This window comes from Lissotriton vulgaris, chromosome 6 (assembly GCF_964263255.1).
Source record: "Lissotriton vulgaris chromosome 6, aLisVul1.2, whole genome shotgun sequence".
Lineage (NCBI taxonomy): Eukaryota > Metazoa > Chordata > Amphibia > Caudata > Salamandridae > Lissotriton > Lissotriton vulgaris.
In genome coordinates, this window is record NC_141694.1 from 818,358,441 (window position 1) to 818,374,284 (window position 15,844).

General features: G+C 43.2%; 1 protein-coding gene across 1 annotated transcript in view; it reads left to right on the forward strand.

The window, feature by feature from the left end:
• Window positions 1–14,578, forward strand: part of AKT3 (AKT serine/threonine kinase 3) — a 1,006,792-nt gene extending 992,214 nt beyond the window's left edge. Inside the window, exon 14 of the mRNA XM_086926847.1 lies at window positions 11,049–14,578. Coding sequence (XP_086782973.1) covers window positions 11,049–11,134 — 86 coding nt within the window. The 3' untranslated portion in view covers window positions 11,135–14,578. The remainder of the gene's footprint in view (window positions 1–11,048) is intronic.
• Window positions 14,579–15,844: the final 1,266 nt, after the last annotated feature.

Below are 15,844 nucleotides of genomic sequence, written 5' to 3' on the forward strand. Positions count from 1 at the left end.
AAAAATAAACATATCCTTAAAAAAATAGCTACCTAGCATATATTACAATCATAAGAGGTTTTGGAGAATGGGTAGGCAAACCTTCCCTTTATGCTTGCGATTCCAGTTCGAGAATGGCTCCTTTTATCAAAAGACCTGGCCCAGTCCAGATATTCAGGAAGTTTTCAAGTCCATTGTCATGAATTGGAGCCCTTTCCCAAGTTAGCCTTGCTTCATATAGTGGGTGACCTAGATGGAAATCCCTGCACTAAAGCTTTAATGTATCTGTTACTCATATGGAGAGCCTTCAACCCTCCCCCCCTGAATGGCCAGGGTTAGAGAGACCCATCTGTGAGGCATGGAGCTGTCCCTAAAACAACATAAAGTATGGGAACTATGGTAAGATTGATTTCATCTGGAATAGCCACGCGATGCAGGGCAGGGGTGAGTCAGATTCCACTTTTCAGCTCTAAGATCCGTAAGTATTTTTCCCCTGTTTTTTTGTCTACTCTGTTTAGTTACTCCGAAAACATTCTTCAAGGAAGTAATACTTCTGATGCCATTTGTTTCCTACATGACAATGTATTTATTATATGCATGTAAATACTTTTAAAGAAAGGACACAGCATCATTTAAGATAATTTCTTATTGTCTTGGCTCGTTGGCATACATTGGCGGGGTAGTGATACAAGATGCATCATTTGTATCTCGAACAAGGGCTGTTTTCCACTTTTTTATGGTATCTCAGTCATAATGTGACAGCTCTGCAATCCTAGCATTGTTAAAAACATAGGAATTAAAGCCTTGCTTTGACAACGCTGTGCTGTCCAAGCAGACTTGATCATGGAGAGCATCCCCACCCCAACATTGCCCCACTGTTATCCTAAAAAGCGGCACTTCCCTCAGGAGTGACGTCCCTTCGATGCACTCATGGATTAATGTTCATCTCATTCATTCAATAAAGTTTCTTCAACAAGTGTAGTGAATGCTTTATTCTGTTTTATTTCATATTTTCTTTGATGCGCGTTATTCTTTTCAAAGACGTTCAAAGCATTTATTGCAGTTGTGCTCAATGCATTTCGGGTATGTGCCCTTCATCAGGGGACTTATTAGTTCTGTGAAATAATGCAAGAGTAACATGGTTTCACTTAACAAGCAAGGCACTATGATTCAAAATACATGTCATTATGTCATAAACGTGATTTCATTAACATGCACAAGGAGGATTGGGGAGGGCAGTACTCTGGGTGTCCTGTGATTATAGTGTTACCCGTGGATTTTAATAACTGCTGTGGTCTTGTTAAAAAGGTGTTCACGAGTGCTTATATACTGGGAAGGTCGTGATGAGTGTTAATCACTCGGGTGCTCGGTATTTTAGGTGCCGGTCGTGAGCCACGTGTTACGTTAGTTTATAGGTCCTATGGTGAAATTGTCATTGCTGCGTGTAGCATGCAAGTGTTCCGACATACATCTGTTTTGGGTTCTAACCTGTGATGTGCGTAGACTCAGTACGCGATCTTGTTATATGCGGCCGATGTTCAATCTGGTTAAAAACGGATGATAACAACGTAAGTTGGCGCTCAAGATTTCAAACTGGCGTGCTAACTAAAACGTAACATGCTTTTCGTAGTGGCTTACCGTTTTGTGCCGTGAAGGCGGGCGTGTGTCAGGTTTCGATCGTGGTGAAGATCGAAATGCGTGTAATTCCCTCTATATTAACAGAGGGGATGGTGTCCTCGGGGTCATGTGAATAGTGTCATGGAAGCCGTGATTTGATAGGTAGTTGCCTAGCAACGTGAACACAAGTGCTGCGTGTTTTTTTCCCCAATAAGAGACCATGTTGTGTAAACTTTATTGATCTGGCGAGTTTGTCGCTCATTTTCGGTAACAAAATATTAAATAAGCACGGGTGGGAGCTGTTGACGCATGCTACCATGTGGATGGAAAATACTAATATCATTGTATCTGACGTTTGTGCGGGTAACATTTGTTTTCAATTCATTGCGTAATGGAATCATTATGCACAGGACATGCAGTACATTTACATAGCAGTATGGATGATCCTAAGAAAATGTAAATAGACGTTCAGGATAAAATACTTAAAAACAATGAAAAATAAACTGAAAAATAAAGGTGCTATGCTTAATGTTTGTGCTCATGATTATCAACAAAGTATGATTAGCTCTTTAAAGGTAACAACTGTATTCTAGCCGTTCATTGAGTCCCTTTGGTTGTACCGTGGATGAGCGATGTATCCAGTGTAATTTGCGCCTGAGTAAGTGTTGGGTATTGTCTTTTCCGGGTAATGAGGTAATTATCTCCAGGATACAAAATCTTAGTTGGCTGGGATTGTGATTCTGTTCATTGAAATGTGTCGCCACCGTTGATTTGACTGTTTTTAAGCATATATTGCTTTTATGCTCGATGAGTCTTGTATTAATTTTTCTTGCTGTTTGCCCCACGTAAGTAAGGCCACATGGACATTGCAACATGTAAATAAGGTTGGCACTATCACATGTCCCATTAACTCTGAGTTTGATTTTTGTTCTTTTTGTCGGATGATTGATCTCATGGCCTTTGATAATTGCGTTGCAAATTACACGCCAGTACTCTTATAAAGTATCATAAAGCTCAACGTATCCCTCGTGGCCTCAGGATATCACTCAAGCCCACACTCTGAAAAACAACGCAAGATATACAGAAAAATGGTTTGCCATATTAAACAAGTGCTCTTTAGACCTCATATTATTAATAATTGAAGAGTTGGCCAAACTCATAGAAGATCTCAACAAAGAAGCACTACAATTAAAAGACGAATTAAACAGGATGATGACAAAAGATGAATGGGATGAGGCTTTCAAAGACATCAATATACAACTTGACATATATACTAAAGAAATCAATGACCGCAAACTTCGGAAGTTTAAAAGGGACACCACAGACTACCGCACAGGCGAAGTGTATAATTGGGCAGACATTTATGCACGACGACGACAACAAAGACCAACAACATACAAATCGACAGACGAAACTTCATCAGACGACTCACAACAAACCAGGAGAGGCCCAGTTTACCAAAGGAACGAAAGACCCGCACAAGAAGACAGAAGAAATGAAAGACTAGTACAAGAAGACAGAAGAAACGAAAGATCAGTCCAAAACGGATGCACGTCGGAACACTTGCATGCTACATGCAGCAATGGCAATTTCACCATAGGACCTATAAACTAACGTAACATGTGGCTCACGACCGGCACCTAAAATACCGAGCACCCGAGTGATTAACACTCATCACGACCTTCCCAGTATATAAGCACTCATGAACACCTTTTTAACAAGACCACAGCAGTTATTAAAATCCACGGGTAACACTATAATCACAGGACACCCAGAGTACTGCCCTCCCCAATCATCCTTGTGCATGTTAATGTAATCACGTTTATGACATAATGACATGTATTTTGAATCATAGCGCCTTGCTTGTTAAGTGAAACCATGTTACTCTTGCATTATTTCACAGGACTAATAAGTCCCCTGATGAAGGGCACATGCCCGAAATGCATTGGGCACAACTGCAATAAATGCTTTGAACGTCTTATGAAAGAATAACGCGCATCAAAGAAAATATGAAATAAAACAGAATGCATTCACTACACTTATTGAAGAGACTTTATTGAATGAATGAGATGAACATTAATCCATGAGTGCATCGAAGGGACGTCACTCCTGAGGGAAGTGCTGCTTTTTGGGATTATTTGTCAGCCCAGAGCACAGTGGGCTATACTTCGATAGCACCACTCACATTTACGAACATACATCGACCGTAGCATACCAGAGTGCGATTACGACTACATATATCAGTGTCCCACTGTTATCCTCTCATGAGCAGACTGCCTCTGGCATCTGCTGTTCTGTGTGTAATCCCCCTATTTGAGCTGATGTTCTTCCAGAGCAGAAAATCCCACTTCCTCACCTCTTCTTTTAGTTTAAAACAGTCCCCTTGGCGGTAGGACCATGAGCAAGATTGGGGCAGAAGAGAAATTGGGCAGTGAGCAGTAGCATGACCGAGAGCAGGTGGGAGAGTGAAATGCTCAGTAACAAAATGTAGGATGTGGAAGGATTGGACATGGGTGTATGAGCTTGTTTGGGAACAGAATGTAGGACTGAGGGCATGCCAGATAGGAAGAGAGATATTGGCAGGTTCGAAAGGTTAAACGCTTGAAAGAGAGAACACATGGCAGAGTGGATACAGGAAGGATAGCGGACGAGGGAGCGTGGAGCAGAGAAGAGTGTGGGATTAAGAAAGAGAGCAAGAAGAGTTGGGTTTATCACAAACTCCACGCCCAAGCGAAAACATAGCTCGAAATAATGCAGAACAGTCTGAGAGTGCATATCAAGGAGAAAACTGCGTAGTGAGAGATCCTTTTATACTAATATTCATTGCATTTATGTTTTCGCTCCCTTGGCCTGCTCTACCCCTGCTTGTTGTAACATAACTTATCGTCCCCAGTCTGTTAAGCTTTACTAATTTCTCAAAGGATAATGTATTTTTTATTGGCACATCCTGAGTTAGGAAAGCAAGCAATCCCTGAGGGACATTTACATACTTTTTAAAGTAGACAGGTGGATATTTTCATCCAAAGAGGTAGAACCTTCTGTTGAAGATATCTAAAATACCTCCACCTTTAGCCCACAGGCTGCAAGCACTGGATGGTAGTGCGGCCTCAGTTACCTCCAAAATCTTTTTATTTTATAAATTATAATATGCCAACACAAACAACAACGTAAAACCCTTTGTGTGTGTTGTTCAGATAAATCAGGCATCTGTACCATTAGACAAACTATCATGACTGTTCATGTAAATAGAGAAAAAAGATACCTGCTATATGTGTTAAAACATCATAACATTCGCCTTTCTTGCTCCTCCCTCACTGAGTGCCACCGCACAATCCAAGAGGAGAGCGTAGCGAGAGTACTGCCTGTGCCTTGCAGAGCAATGTGTGTATATCATTGTGTTGATGTATGGTGCAAGCTCAGTGTCAAGTGGAGGAGCACAGCGAGGCACCGGGTAAGAGAAGGCGTAGTTTCAATGGCTCAATGTATTGGTTTTCTATTTTGGATAAGTGGTTTCCATTAATCTCTTTCGAGAATGAGTTACGGTGTGAGTTATTTGTTCCACATCGATAGTGTGCCATAGCGTACCGAACATTAGGGCACCAGGGTGGTGGGATCCAGTTTTTCGATTATAGGGCGATAAGCTGTTTGGCTGCCCATCATGTGTCCTGTCAAGACCCAACCTGCTTTCATCACACCCTCTCGGGTGTCGAGCCTCCAGCCCAGCAGTGTTACTCCAGGTTCGGCTGGTATAGGGCCCTTTTTGCCTCATGATTTCTTTCCAGGAGGTCTGGGTCACTATGCAGGACCATTGTGTGTGCAAATATGTGCCAGGCAGCTGATCTCAGTGTCCGCATGTGTCAGAGGTGGAAAGGAACATGCTCATAAGTCGCACAGGTGTTAAATACCGCAGGTACATTTGATTGCAGGCTGACTGTCTTTGCAGAATGCTGCAGTGAATATTCAGGATTTCCTGCTACAACCTTTCCCATTGTTTATCATCAGTTTCTGTGCGAGTCCCATCTACACTGAAAGGCAAATTCCTGTCATCACAGTTTAAATGGCTTAAAAGTCCCTTGATTGAAAAGGTCGCCCAGCACTCTACACTCCCCCATTTTCCACTCTCGAAAAGACACGCCCTTTACTACTGGAGAAAAGTCTGGGTTAAGTATGATCAGGAAGATGGCTGAGGGGAAAGTTGTGAGCTCCCTTTCGACATGATCCCAGATTTTGAGAATGTTTTTTGCCGGGTGAAGAGGTAGGAGTTTTCGGGTCTGTCCTTTCGCCCCAGCCAGGGTAACTCCAATAGTGGGCTGCATTTTACAGCCTAATCCACGTGTAATATATATATTTTTCTTTCTGTCATCACCCACTTCGATATAAATCGTAGACGAGCCACACAATATATTCTGCCAGAGTCGGGACACACTAGCCCCTCCTTTTCCCTATGGTCATTAAGAGCTTTCTGCCACCACATATACATTCTATCAATCTCTTATGTTCGAAGTGTATATCGCCAGTGGGGAACGGCGTTGGGAGAGTTTGAAACCAATAAAGCAACATAGGTAGGATGATCATCCCAGCCAGGATATGTAGAGTGTCGGAGGTCCTGCGCCTTAGGTCCTCTGAAACATCCTGCAGAGTGAAGACCAGTTGGCACTGGTCCAGTTCTCCCAGTGGGTCATTGTGTTAAGATGTATCTGTTATGAGTCTGGATCCTTCCAATCCCTGCTTCCAGACCCTTGGGGAGTGGTGGGAAGACAGTTTGCCTATGGAACTAATGGACATTGCCTTGCAGAGATGCCTAGGGTGCATCAAATTAATTACACAGAACGTTCGGTTCCACTTTACACAATTCAACAATCTGCATCACACATACCTCCCCAGACAGATTAGGCAAATGCACGAGAACACAATGTCCCAGATGCCAGCAGGTCGGGCGGACTTTATTCATATGGTGTGGGTATGCCCTGTGATCTCGATTACTGGCACTCGGTGACATCTTGTATTTCTGTTAATGCAAACACCACCCTAACCCATGACTCCGCTTGTTGCATCCTTAATACAGGGATGGTAACAAAAAAGTCAAAACTATTTATGAGCTTCCAGGGTCTGGCACTTGTCTATGCAAAGCATTATATTGCCATATCCTGGAAAGCAGCGACTGCTCTCTCAATCACAGCATGGCAGACAGCTGTGGTTCTCTGGGCCTCAGCGGAGCTCTCCATACGGGCTGACACAGGAGCCACAGATTGTAGGTGTAACCTCATGGAGCAGTGGGAAGACTATTTAACTACCTTGAAAGACCTATTGACACTGGTTGACTGACACCCTGATGACTGGATAGGAGACTCCTGAGGGCGATTGATCCCCTGTTGAATACCAAATTACATATTCATGATAGGCGGGAGGACGGATGGTGTGAGGTGGGAGGTAATGTTGGGCCTAGTTCTTTTGAAAAGGTAATTGAGTGCCTGTCTACACTGGTTCCCCATTTTTTCCCCTAAGCCTAGGAGGAATCACTTTTAGCTAATATTGTGCATGTTTGTATCCTTTATTTGTTTCCGGATTCTTTCTCGTGCCCCTCTGCATTGATGCGTTCCACACTTACCTTGACTCTGCCTGCTGATACCTGAAGCTGTATATCTATGTGCACAGGCTTGTCGCGGAGATTAGACAAGCGATACACGCTCTTCCGAGGAGCAAGGCCCCTGGGACGGACGGCCTTCCGACCGAGTTCTATGCCACGTTCATAGACCTCATAGCCCCACGCTTACACACTATTTATCTGGAAGCGTTGCGGACTAACTCTTTTACGCAGTCATCCCTACAAGCATTAATACCTTCCCTCTTAAAACCGGGTAAAGATGGAATGCACCTGGCTAACTACAGACCCTTATCTCTCCTTAACACCGACTATAAGATACTGAGCAAGGTGCTAGCGACGCAATTGGCACAAAACATTCCGCAACTGATCTACCCTGACCAGTGCAGTTTTGTACCGGGAAGGAGCACGGCCATGAATCTTAGAAGACTTGCCCAGCTGATGCTACGAGACCCGGCGGACTTGGGCTCCGAGGGCTGCATCTCGTTGGATCTGAAACAGGCCTTTGATTCCCTCAGATGGGATTTCATGTTTGCTACGCTTGCGAAATTCGGGATTCCACCCGAATATATCGCCTGGGTCAAACTACTATACACCCGCCCCACGGCTCGGGTGCGCACATCCAAACACATTTCAGGACCAATAGCCATAGCAAGAGGCACCAGGCAGGGTTGCCCACTCTCCCCGCTCCTATTCATCCTGGCCCTTGAACCACTGCTCTGTAAACTCCAGACAGCGGCTCCCCGCTGTGGCATTCGGAGAGGTGGGACGACACATATAGTGTCCGCCTATGCCGACGATATTATCCTGTATCTCCATGATCTACGGGGCAACCTGGATCCTATACCTAAAATATTCGAGGACTTCAGGTCATTGTCAGGCCTCACCATATGCGAACTCAAGTCCTACGGGTTCACCTTTGCTGCCACTGGCTCGTCCGCTCCATTATCCTTCACACCGCATACATTTCAAATGGCAGACACCACCTTCCGATATCTCGGGATACAAATTTACAGTGATGCCGAAGTAATGAAAGATGGCAACCTCGGAAGAGCTATGAGCACTGAAAACACAAATACAATTTTGGCTGTCATTGCCCCTATCGGTGGCCGGCAGAGTGGCCATCTCCAAAATGGTAATGCTTCCCCGCCTCATTTACTATTTCACCAACTTGCCATTCCTGATCCCTGCCACGACGTTTAAAACACTAGATACACTCCTCACGGAACTCGTATGGGGACCAGGGCGAAGGCGCATAGGCCTTGCTAAACTGCAGCTCACCTCCGGAACCGGAGGCATGGGAGTACCAGACTTCAGGGCCTACAACTTCGCATGTCAGCTGCAATGGCTGGCCTATTGGCTAGCGGGTCGGAACCTACATGAGATTAACATGACGGAGGAAGATCACTCTAAAGGGAAAATTCATGTTTTGCTATTACCCCGCTCGGAACTGCCGAGAGACACCCCACCGCTTCTCCGACTTGCAATCCAATACTGGCGGAAGGCGTTGAAATACACGACCCGACGACATCCTATGCCCCCACAATTCCACTATTGGGTATCCCACTGGAGTCGGGACCACTCACAACACACAAACTTATGTCATGGCACGACGCTGGGGTGACACATATAGGAGACCTTTTTGCCGAAGGACAAATGCTGTCCTTTGAAGACTTCAGGGCCACGCATGGTGTCCCCGGGGGATCGTTCCTCCTGCATGCTAGCCTACGACATTATGTAACGAGAAGGTGGGCACATGAGGGAGTGGAACCACCACAAAGCGATCTCACTGTCGCCTCTCAGGACAAAGTGGGAAGGTGATATAAGGAGGCCACTAAGGGACAAGGAATGGGAACGTATCCTCCACTTTCCCAAAAAGGTAGCCAGGAACCCCAAGTTTAAATTCATCCAGCTGATGCTACTACATAGCACTTATTTAACGCCACACCGCATACACGTTATGTTCCCTAACGCTGTCGACGCATGCCCCCGATGCGCCGCAGATGACGCATCTCTGGTACACATGTTGTGGAACTGCCCCAAACTGGGCTATTACTGGACCACTATTAATGAGCTGCTCACCGGAGCAGGCGCCTTGCCACAAACGCTCACTCTAGAAAATGCACTCCTGGGGCTGGGACCGGCGGCGCGTATAAGGAGTGTGGCAACACGTTTTACTGACATGGCCATATTGCTGGCGAAACGTGCAATCACGATGAGGTGGAAATCACCCAGGTCACCTGATCCTGAATTATGGAAAGCAGAAGTGACACGTTGGGGCAAAGCGGAGGGTGAAGCACTACAGCGAGAGGAACGTAGGGGCCTTAGGAAAACGCCGATTTCACTGGACTGGTTTGCCATACTGGGGATGTTCGAAGCAGGGGTCACAATGGGGATTCTAATGATTCGATACCCATACATTAAAATGTGTCCTACCTTTAATGAGCTTCCATGTACCGTTACCAAACGTGGTGCACTAGACAATGGTAAGGGAGATCCCTTGATGTTCATGCTTATGCCTCTGTCTGACTGTATGGAATGATACTTCTGGGAAAAACTGAAATATGGGTGCAGCCAAGTACAGCTAGCAGCAGAGTACAAAGTTCCCCAGAGATGGTGTGTATGCGTGGAGATAAGGGTGGGTATGGTCAATACCGTGACCGGAAGGATTCCCTAGTCGGAACTTGGAGAGCCTCATACACCCAGAGTAATAGGTGTGAAACACACCCTTTCTGGAGGGTATCCAGTATCATCATTGACTCACTGCCCCTCGACAGACCGGTGCTGCAATGTCTGCCGGAGTACCGGAAGGTACTCTTTTGGCGGGGTTCTTTAGGTCCTTGCCGATGGTGGGTGTAAGTGAGGAGATAGAGGAGTGTAGCCAGTGTAAACGTGAGTGAAAGTAAAAAGGGTAAAACAGTCCACACTGAATTTTATTAACATGGCTGGTTCCCTGGTTAAAAGGGGTGAGAGGGGAACTAGAGACCGTAAAAGTGTACAGAACTCTAACTCAACCCCCTGGTGTGGTCAACATGTTTCTCGCCTGATGGCGATTCGTCAGGACCTAAATACAGTACTACACAGAAAGAAACATATATGAACTAAATGTTCATACAGTATGTAGAAGGTAAATACAACCTCTCTCATTCGGAGGAAAAGAGGTCCTCGGGGTCCTGCTCTATTTAGGCGGCCCTAGGAGGAGTGGATAAGGCCTCGCAGCGTACTCCCGTGAGGGCAGCGCTATTAAGTTACAGGAACCTTAGTTATGGAGCTGGAGCGGCGGAACACCTACCCCTCACGCTCGCAGCACCTGGTCAGGGTGCGGAGCAGCCAAGTACAACCTGATATGTACGCGCATACAGTAGGAGTGTCGGGAGGGATTTTTGAGGGTGGAGGGAGGGATTATTCCGGTTCTTACGGGGTTTGTACGCTTACTTAGAAACACAACAAAATCAAAATGTATAATGTAACTGCTATTATCGTGCATATAGGAGCAGGTCTCATTCTGGTTCAGTAATACAATAATAACTCTGTACTGTTGCTCTGATCACTATGCTAATAAACAGATTTTCAAAAAAAAAATCTATGTGCACAGGCATTTGTTCTAAGTAAAATCAATAAAATATTTACAAAAAAGGTATCTCTTAAGAGGTATCTGATGCGGTTGACTGTCCAATGGAAGGGGGATTAATTGTTACTGAGTAGACTACCTTGAGGAGCCATGATTCAAATCTTTTATTGTACAATTATCAGGAAACTTTCTTGTGTTCGAGGCAATAAACAAATATTGTGAATTTTAAGGTGCCATGAGCTAAAAATGTTTAATGCTAAATTTCCTTTAAATCCCCAGTTGATGAGGATGGTATGGACTGCATGGACAACGAGAGGCGGCCGCACTTCCCTCAGTTCTCCTACTCCGCGAGTGGCCGAGAATGAGCTTCCTCCTTTCAGCCTCTTCAACTTCCACATCAGGTTTATCACTGGAAGTCATTTCTCAAGCAGCACCATAAGAACTCTACAGTTGAAGTCAGCAGAGGTCATTCCTTAAGGAACTAGGATTTTCAACCCTTCCACGTTATGTCATCATTTTTTGCATGGCATTTGATATCAGTCTGCGGCTTCAAGGCACTGCTTCTTACTATTACAGAGGAGAATTTTAAGAAGTCATCTTCCGACCTCCGAGAGCAAGGACTTCAATTTTCTAACTGTCTTGTGCACAAAGTCTTTTATTGACCATCTCCCAACCCTTCCCTACTGATCTCTCGGTGGAGGCTAAAACACAAACCTGTCCAAAGGGCCATTGCCTCATGCCATGAAAACCAAGCACCTTTTTCATTTATCCCAGACAGACCAATAATGGTGACCAGCTATTGTCTGTGCTGGTCTGAGAAAGTTATTTTTGAGAGGCGGAGATGTACCATGCGAGGCTTTGTGTTCGACATATCATTTTATGTAACTAACATCTGGCTGGCCTCGCTTTCTCCACAAAATGACTTCTTACTGTTGATACACACAATATATATTTTTTGTATTCTGTCAGAAACTACAGACGAATTCCAAGACAAGTTGCTGGCCAGTCAGCCTAATAACTTAAACTTCCAGATGTCACGTGCAGTCCTACAACTTTGAATATATTTGAAGCAAGAATTGAAGGCACAAGTGCAACATAGTTGATTTTTAAAAACATTTTTTAAGGGTCTTATATGATTTGCACCATAAATGTTTTTTTATTCTTTTGGAACTTTGTTTTTCTTGATCTACATTACCACCTCTGATGGCTGAAGAATGTAGAAAGACATAATGATGTAACTGCTTTTCACCAAAATGTGTGCACCAAGGTAAACGGGTGTTTGCCTTATTTTTTCTGGTGTGTGTGAATTAGCATTATTTTGGTGTTAAACTATGAATGTTCCCTTATTTTTTTTTTTACATTACCGCAGTAGTATTTATTTTTTAGTGATAAGGATTGTATGCGACATGTTTGCAAACGCTGCTACAAAGTTCATAAAAGAGGCTTATAGCATTATGATTTTTCATGTAGAGCACACGTACAAGCTGGCATCCTCAAGACAATTGCACTTTTATCTCCCAGGAATTACAGCTCTGAAAATGGACGTGTTGCTTGGAACTGGGTATCAATCGATGGGAGCTCCCCAGATCCAGAGAATTAACAAATTACTTTCCCCATCTGGCATGTAGTGACATACAAAAATACAATAGCACTTATTTACACAGTGTCCAAATGGAAGTTCTGTAAACTATTTCCACTCAATTTTGTATGATACTCATTTGATGTGAACGACAAAAGCAACTGATAAACCTCTGGAGACCAGAAGGACACAGTTAAATCGACGCACTTTACTTGAAGCACTGTACAGACAAGTGGATGCATCAATTGTGACCATCTTCAGGGTATTTGTGCACAAAACCAAGAGGTTGGGAACTTTAGTGAATTAGGAAATCTAGTTAGGATATCTAGTGTTTTTATTACCATGGTACCCAATAACGTAGAAGATCAATGCTTTGAACAAACATGATACAAGTATTTCCATTTGTTGTCTTTTTTCCCATCATCCAAGGTTGTTTTTCATTGGTAATATTGCTAAGAGCAAACTGAGCCTCTTTTCCCCCCAACAAATTCCATACATGTTTAGATTGTGATCATTTCACAAATTCTGAGTTTGGGAATTCCTCCAACAAAGTGTAGATGCGCTGGGAGCCTACACTTGCTTGTTTCTGAGGGTGCATCCTGGTTGGAGGTTGGAGCGACTGTGAGATGTTTTCTATCAATACCACATCCATTCCAATAATGTGAAATGTAAGTATTGTGATTTCAATGTTCGAGTAAGTGGTTGGAGATGGCGTGTTCCGATAGGGACAAAAGATTCTGTTTGTATTCTGGAAATAGTAGACAGCAAGATACTGGAAAGTGGGCATAGAAATGTAATGGTGGCAGATAGTAGAACCGTGTGAAGCTAAGGTCGTAAATGGTATTTTTTTGCAAGGGCAGCTAGGTCAAACAAAGGAGAGGAGAAACCATTTGTATACATTTTTACTTGCTTGTTAGGCGCGTAGACAATGAAAATCGCTCATTCTTGTAAAGATGAAATATTAATAATCCCTCTCATAAATAGTAGCTCATTCAATCTGTTGTCCTGCTGTAGCACACCAACAGTTTGCGAAATGGTTTTCTGGTAAAAATGGAATTATGCACCTCGGAACATGTAGGTTTAGCAAAAAAGGCATTTTACGTTGCAGATATGGTTTACACAAAAATTGCAAACCTCCAAAAAATATTAAAGCCACTAAGACTGTAGTTTTGGATGGGGTGTATGACTTCAACATTTGCTCACGCTTAGTAGTATCCTTAGCTAATTTTGTCCAGTCTGTGCTTGGCCCTTGGGTACTCTGTTCTTGTGGTGCCCAGGAGGTTGGAAGGAAAGGAAATTTAATGTGAATCGAATCTTTTTTTTTCCTTTTTTTTTTTTTTTAACTCTATTGAACATATTAATCCACCTTGTATTCTTTTCCTCCAGAACTTTGTCCTGCCTCTGCATTGAATGGTGGCAGAGTCCATGGGTTTTTAATGTCTAGGAGACTTCAGACTACGTGAACCCCATTTTGGACCCAGCTTGTACTCCACTCTACAGTGTATGCCCTCTTGTACTGCAGCCATCTTTGATGAAATAGACCTCTCCTGTTTGGATTTGGCAGGTTTTGTACACTGCTTTGCTTCCCACACAAATCCATCTTCCAACACATTCCTCCTGCTTGAAAAGGCATTTATTCCAATATTGTTTTCCACGTGTTTTCCACTTTCTTTGTGACTTCTTAAAGCTGACTGTTCTTGCAAGGGGCCATGTGCTTCACCTAGAGTACTAAATAAGGTATTTCCTTACCAACTGCAGGGTCTATATACTACACCTCAGTGTACACACTTTGCTGCTACTGTTTGTATTGTCTACAGTAGAATTTCCTTATCTTGCTCCTGGTAGTGCAGTACAGGCAAGCATGAATTGTAAAGTATTTATTTAAATGAAAAGCGACAAATTCTAAATTGGTAATCAGATTACCTCCCTGTAGTTTTTGTTTGTGACATTGCTTGTCTTTGCTAGTTCTTTCATTAGATTTGTGCAGGATCTAGTGATATGATTCAGCAGACACAACTTGAGAACCCAATAAACTGTATTAATAGTACTGTTGGTCAGACTTAAACTGTTGACTTCCTTAAGTACATGACCCAAAAGGATGTGAAATAAATAACTACAAGGAACTGTTTTTGTACACTGTACATCCTTAGTATTTTTACACGTATATGATAGGGATGCACATTATTTTCCTTCGTACAGACAGCTTAAATAAAGCACTATGTCAATCTGCTACCTTTGTGTTGATTTTCTAATGGTGGAGCCTTCAGCGTGTGTGTTGTGGTCTACTTCAGAACACTGTACAATTTATTGCTTGATCGTATTATAAAAATGATATAGAGTGGGTAAAAAATATAAAGGTATCGTAAACATCTACCATTTTTCTAAGAAATCAAACGTTAGCCGCAAGAGACATTCATTGTTTTTTTTCTCTCCTAATCCAGGTAAGGAAAGTAATTTGCCCCAGATAACCCACCCAGATTAAATATGACGCAATTTCACAGGAAGTTATTTGACTTCACATTTAATGCAACTCCGGAATTCAGTGGCCTGTTTTTATTTTGCCTCGACTCCCAGTACCGTTTTTGATCAGAAAGATTTAGAATCACAAACCTTATGCAATTGAAAATCATTCAGTTAATGCTAGCAATATTCAAATATACATGCTCATTTTCTTAATCTCTAAGCAGTGTTTGCTGAGTATCCATGCGGGTAAGTCGACTGAGGTAAAAAGCGCATGAGCTTTTGTGGGAAGAAAAAGACCAATGAAGGGTTTTTAGGAAGCCCCTGCACCTTGGCTATAACATCCTCACCACTCCACCTGGGCCGTCTGACTTGGAGGCTCTGTCTGGAGTCTTAATCCTGTTCAGGAAGAGATGGTCCCCTGGTGTGCTCGAGGTCTCGTTCTACTGACTTTTCCCTCTGCGTCATAACTCTAATCTGAATCAAGGGTTTGCCATCTTGATTAAAAAAAAAGTATTATATGGCATGATCCAGCTAGACTCATTGAGCCAGCAGCATTCCTATTTTGCAACCAGTCCGAGTCCTCAGGAGTTATGAAGTAAATGGCTTGCTCTCTAACAAGGCTTTTGATTGTTTAAGAAATATTATGCATTTTGGTCCTTTGTCCCTTAGCGCATAAAGTAAAGGTCGTCTTCTTCTTTTGAACGGATTAGATCAGGCTTCTCCATCGAGTAGCTCGTGAGTTTCTCTGAAGCTCTCCAGGTACCTGTGAGTAGCTCTCCTGCGTGTGCCTAGCCTACTAAATAAAAAGCGTTTGCTTGGCACAATTAACATGTCTACCAAAATTGAAAAATGTGTATTTGAGATGAAAATGTGTGTATTTTCAGAAATCATAAAATCATATTGGGAAATACAAGGTTGAGTTATTAAAATATAGTTAAAGAACAAGTTACTTACCTTTGGTAATGATATATCTGTAAGAGACATGGATTAGTTATAGATTCCTTACCTTAGAATTACCCCCAGGCGTCAGACT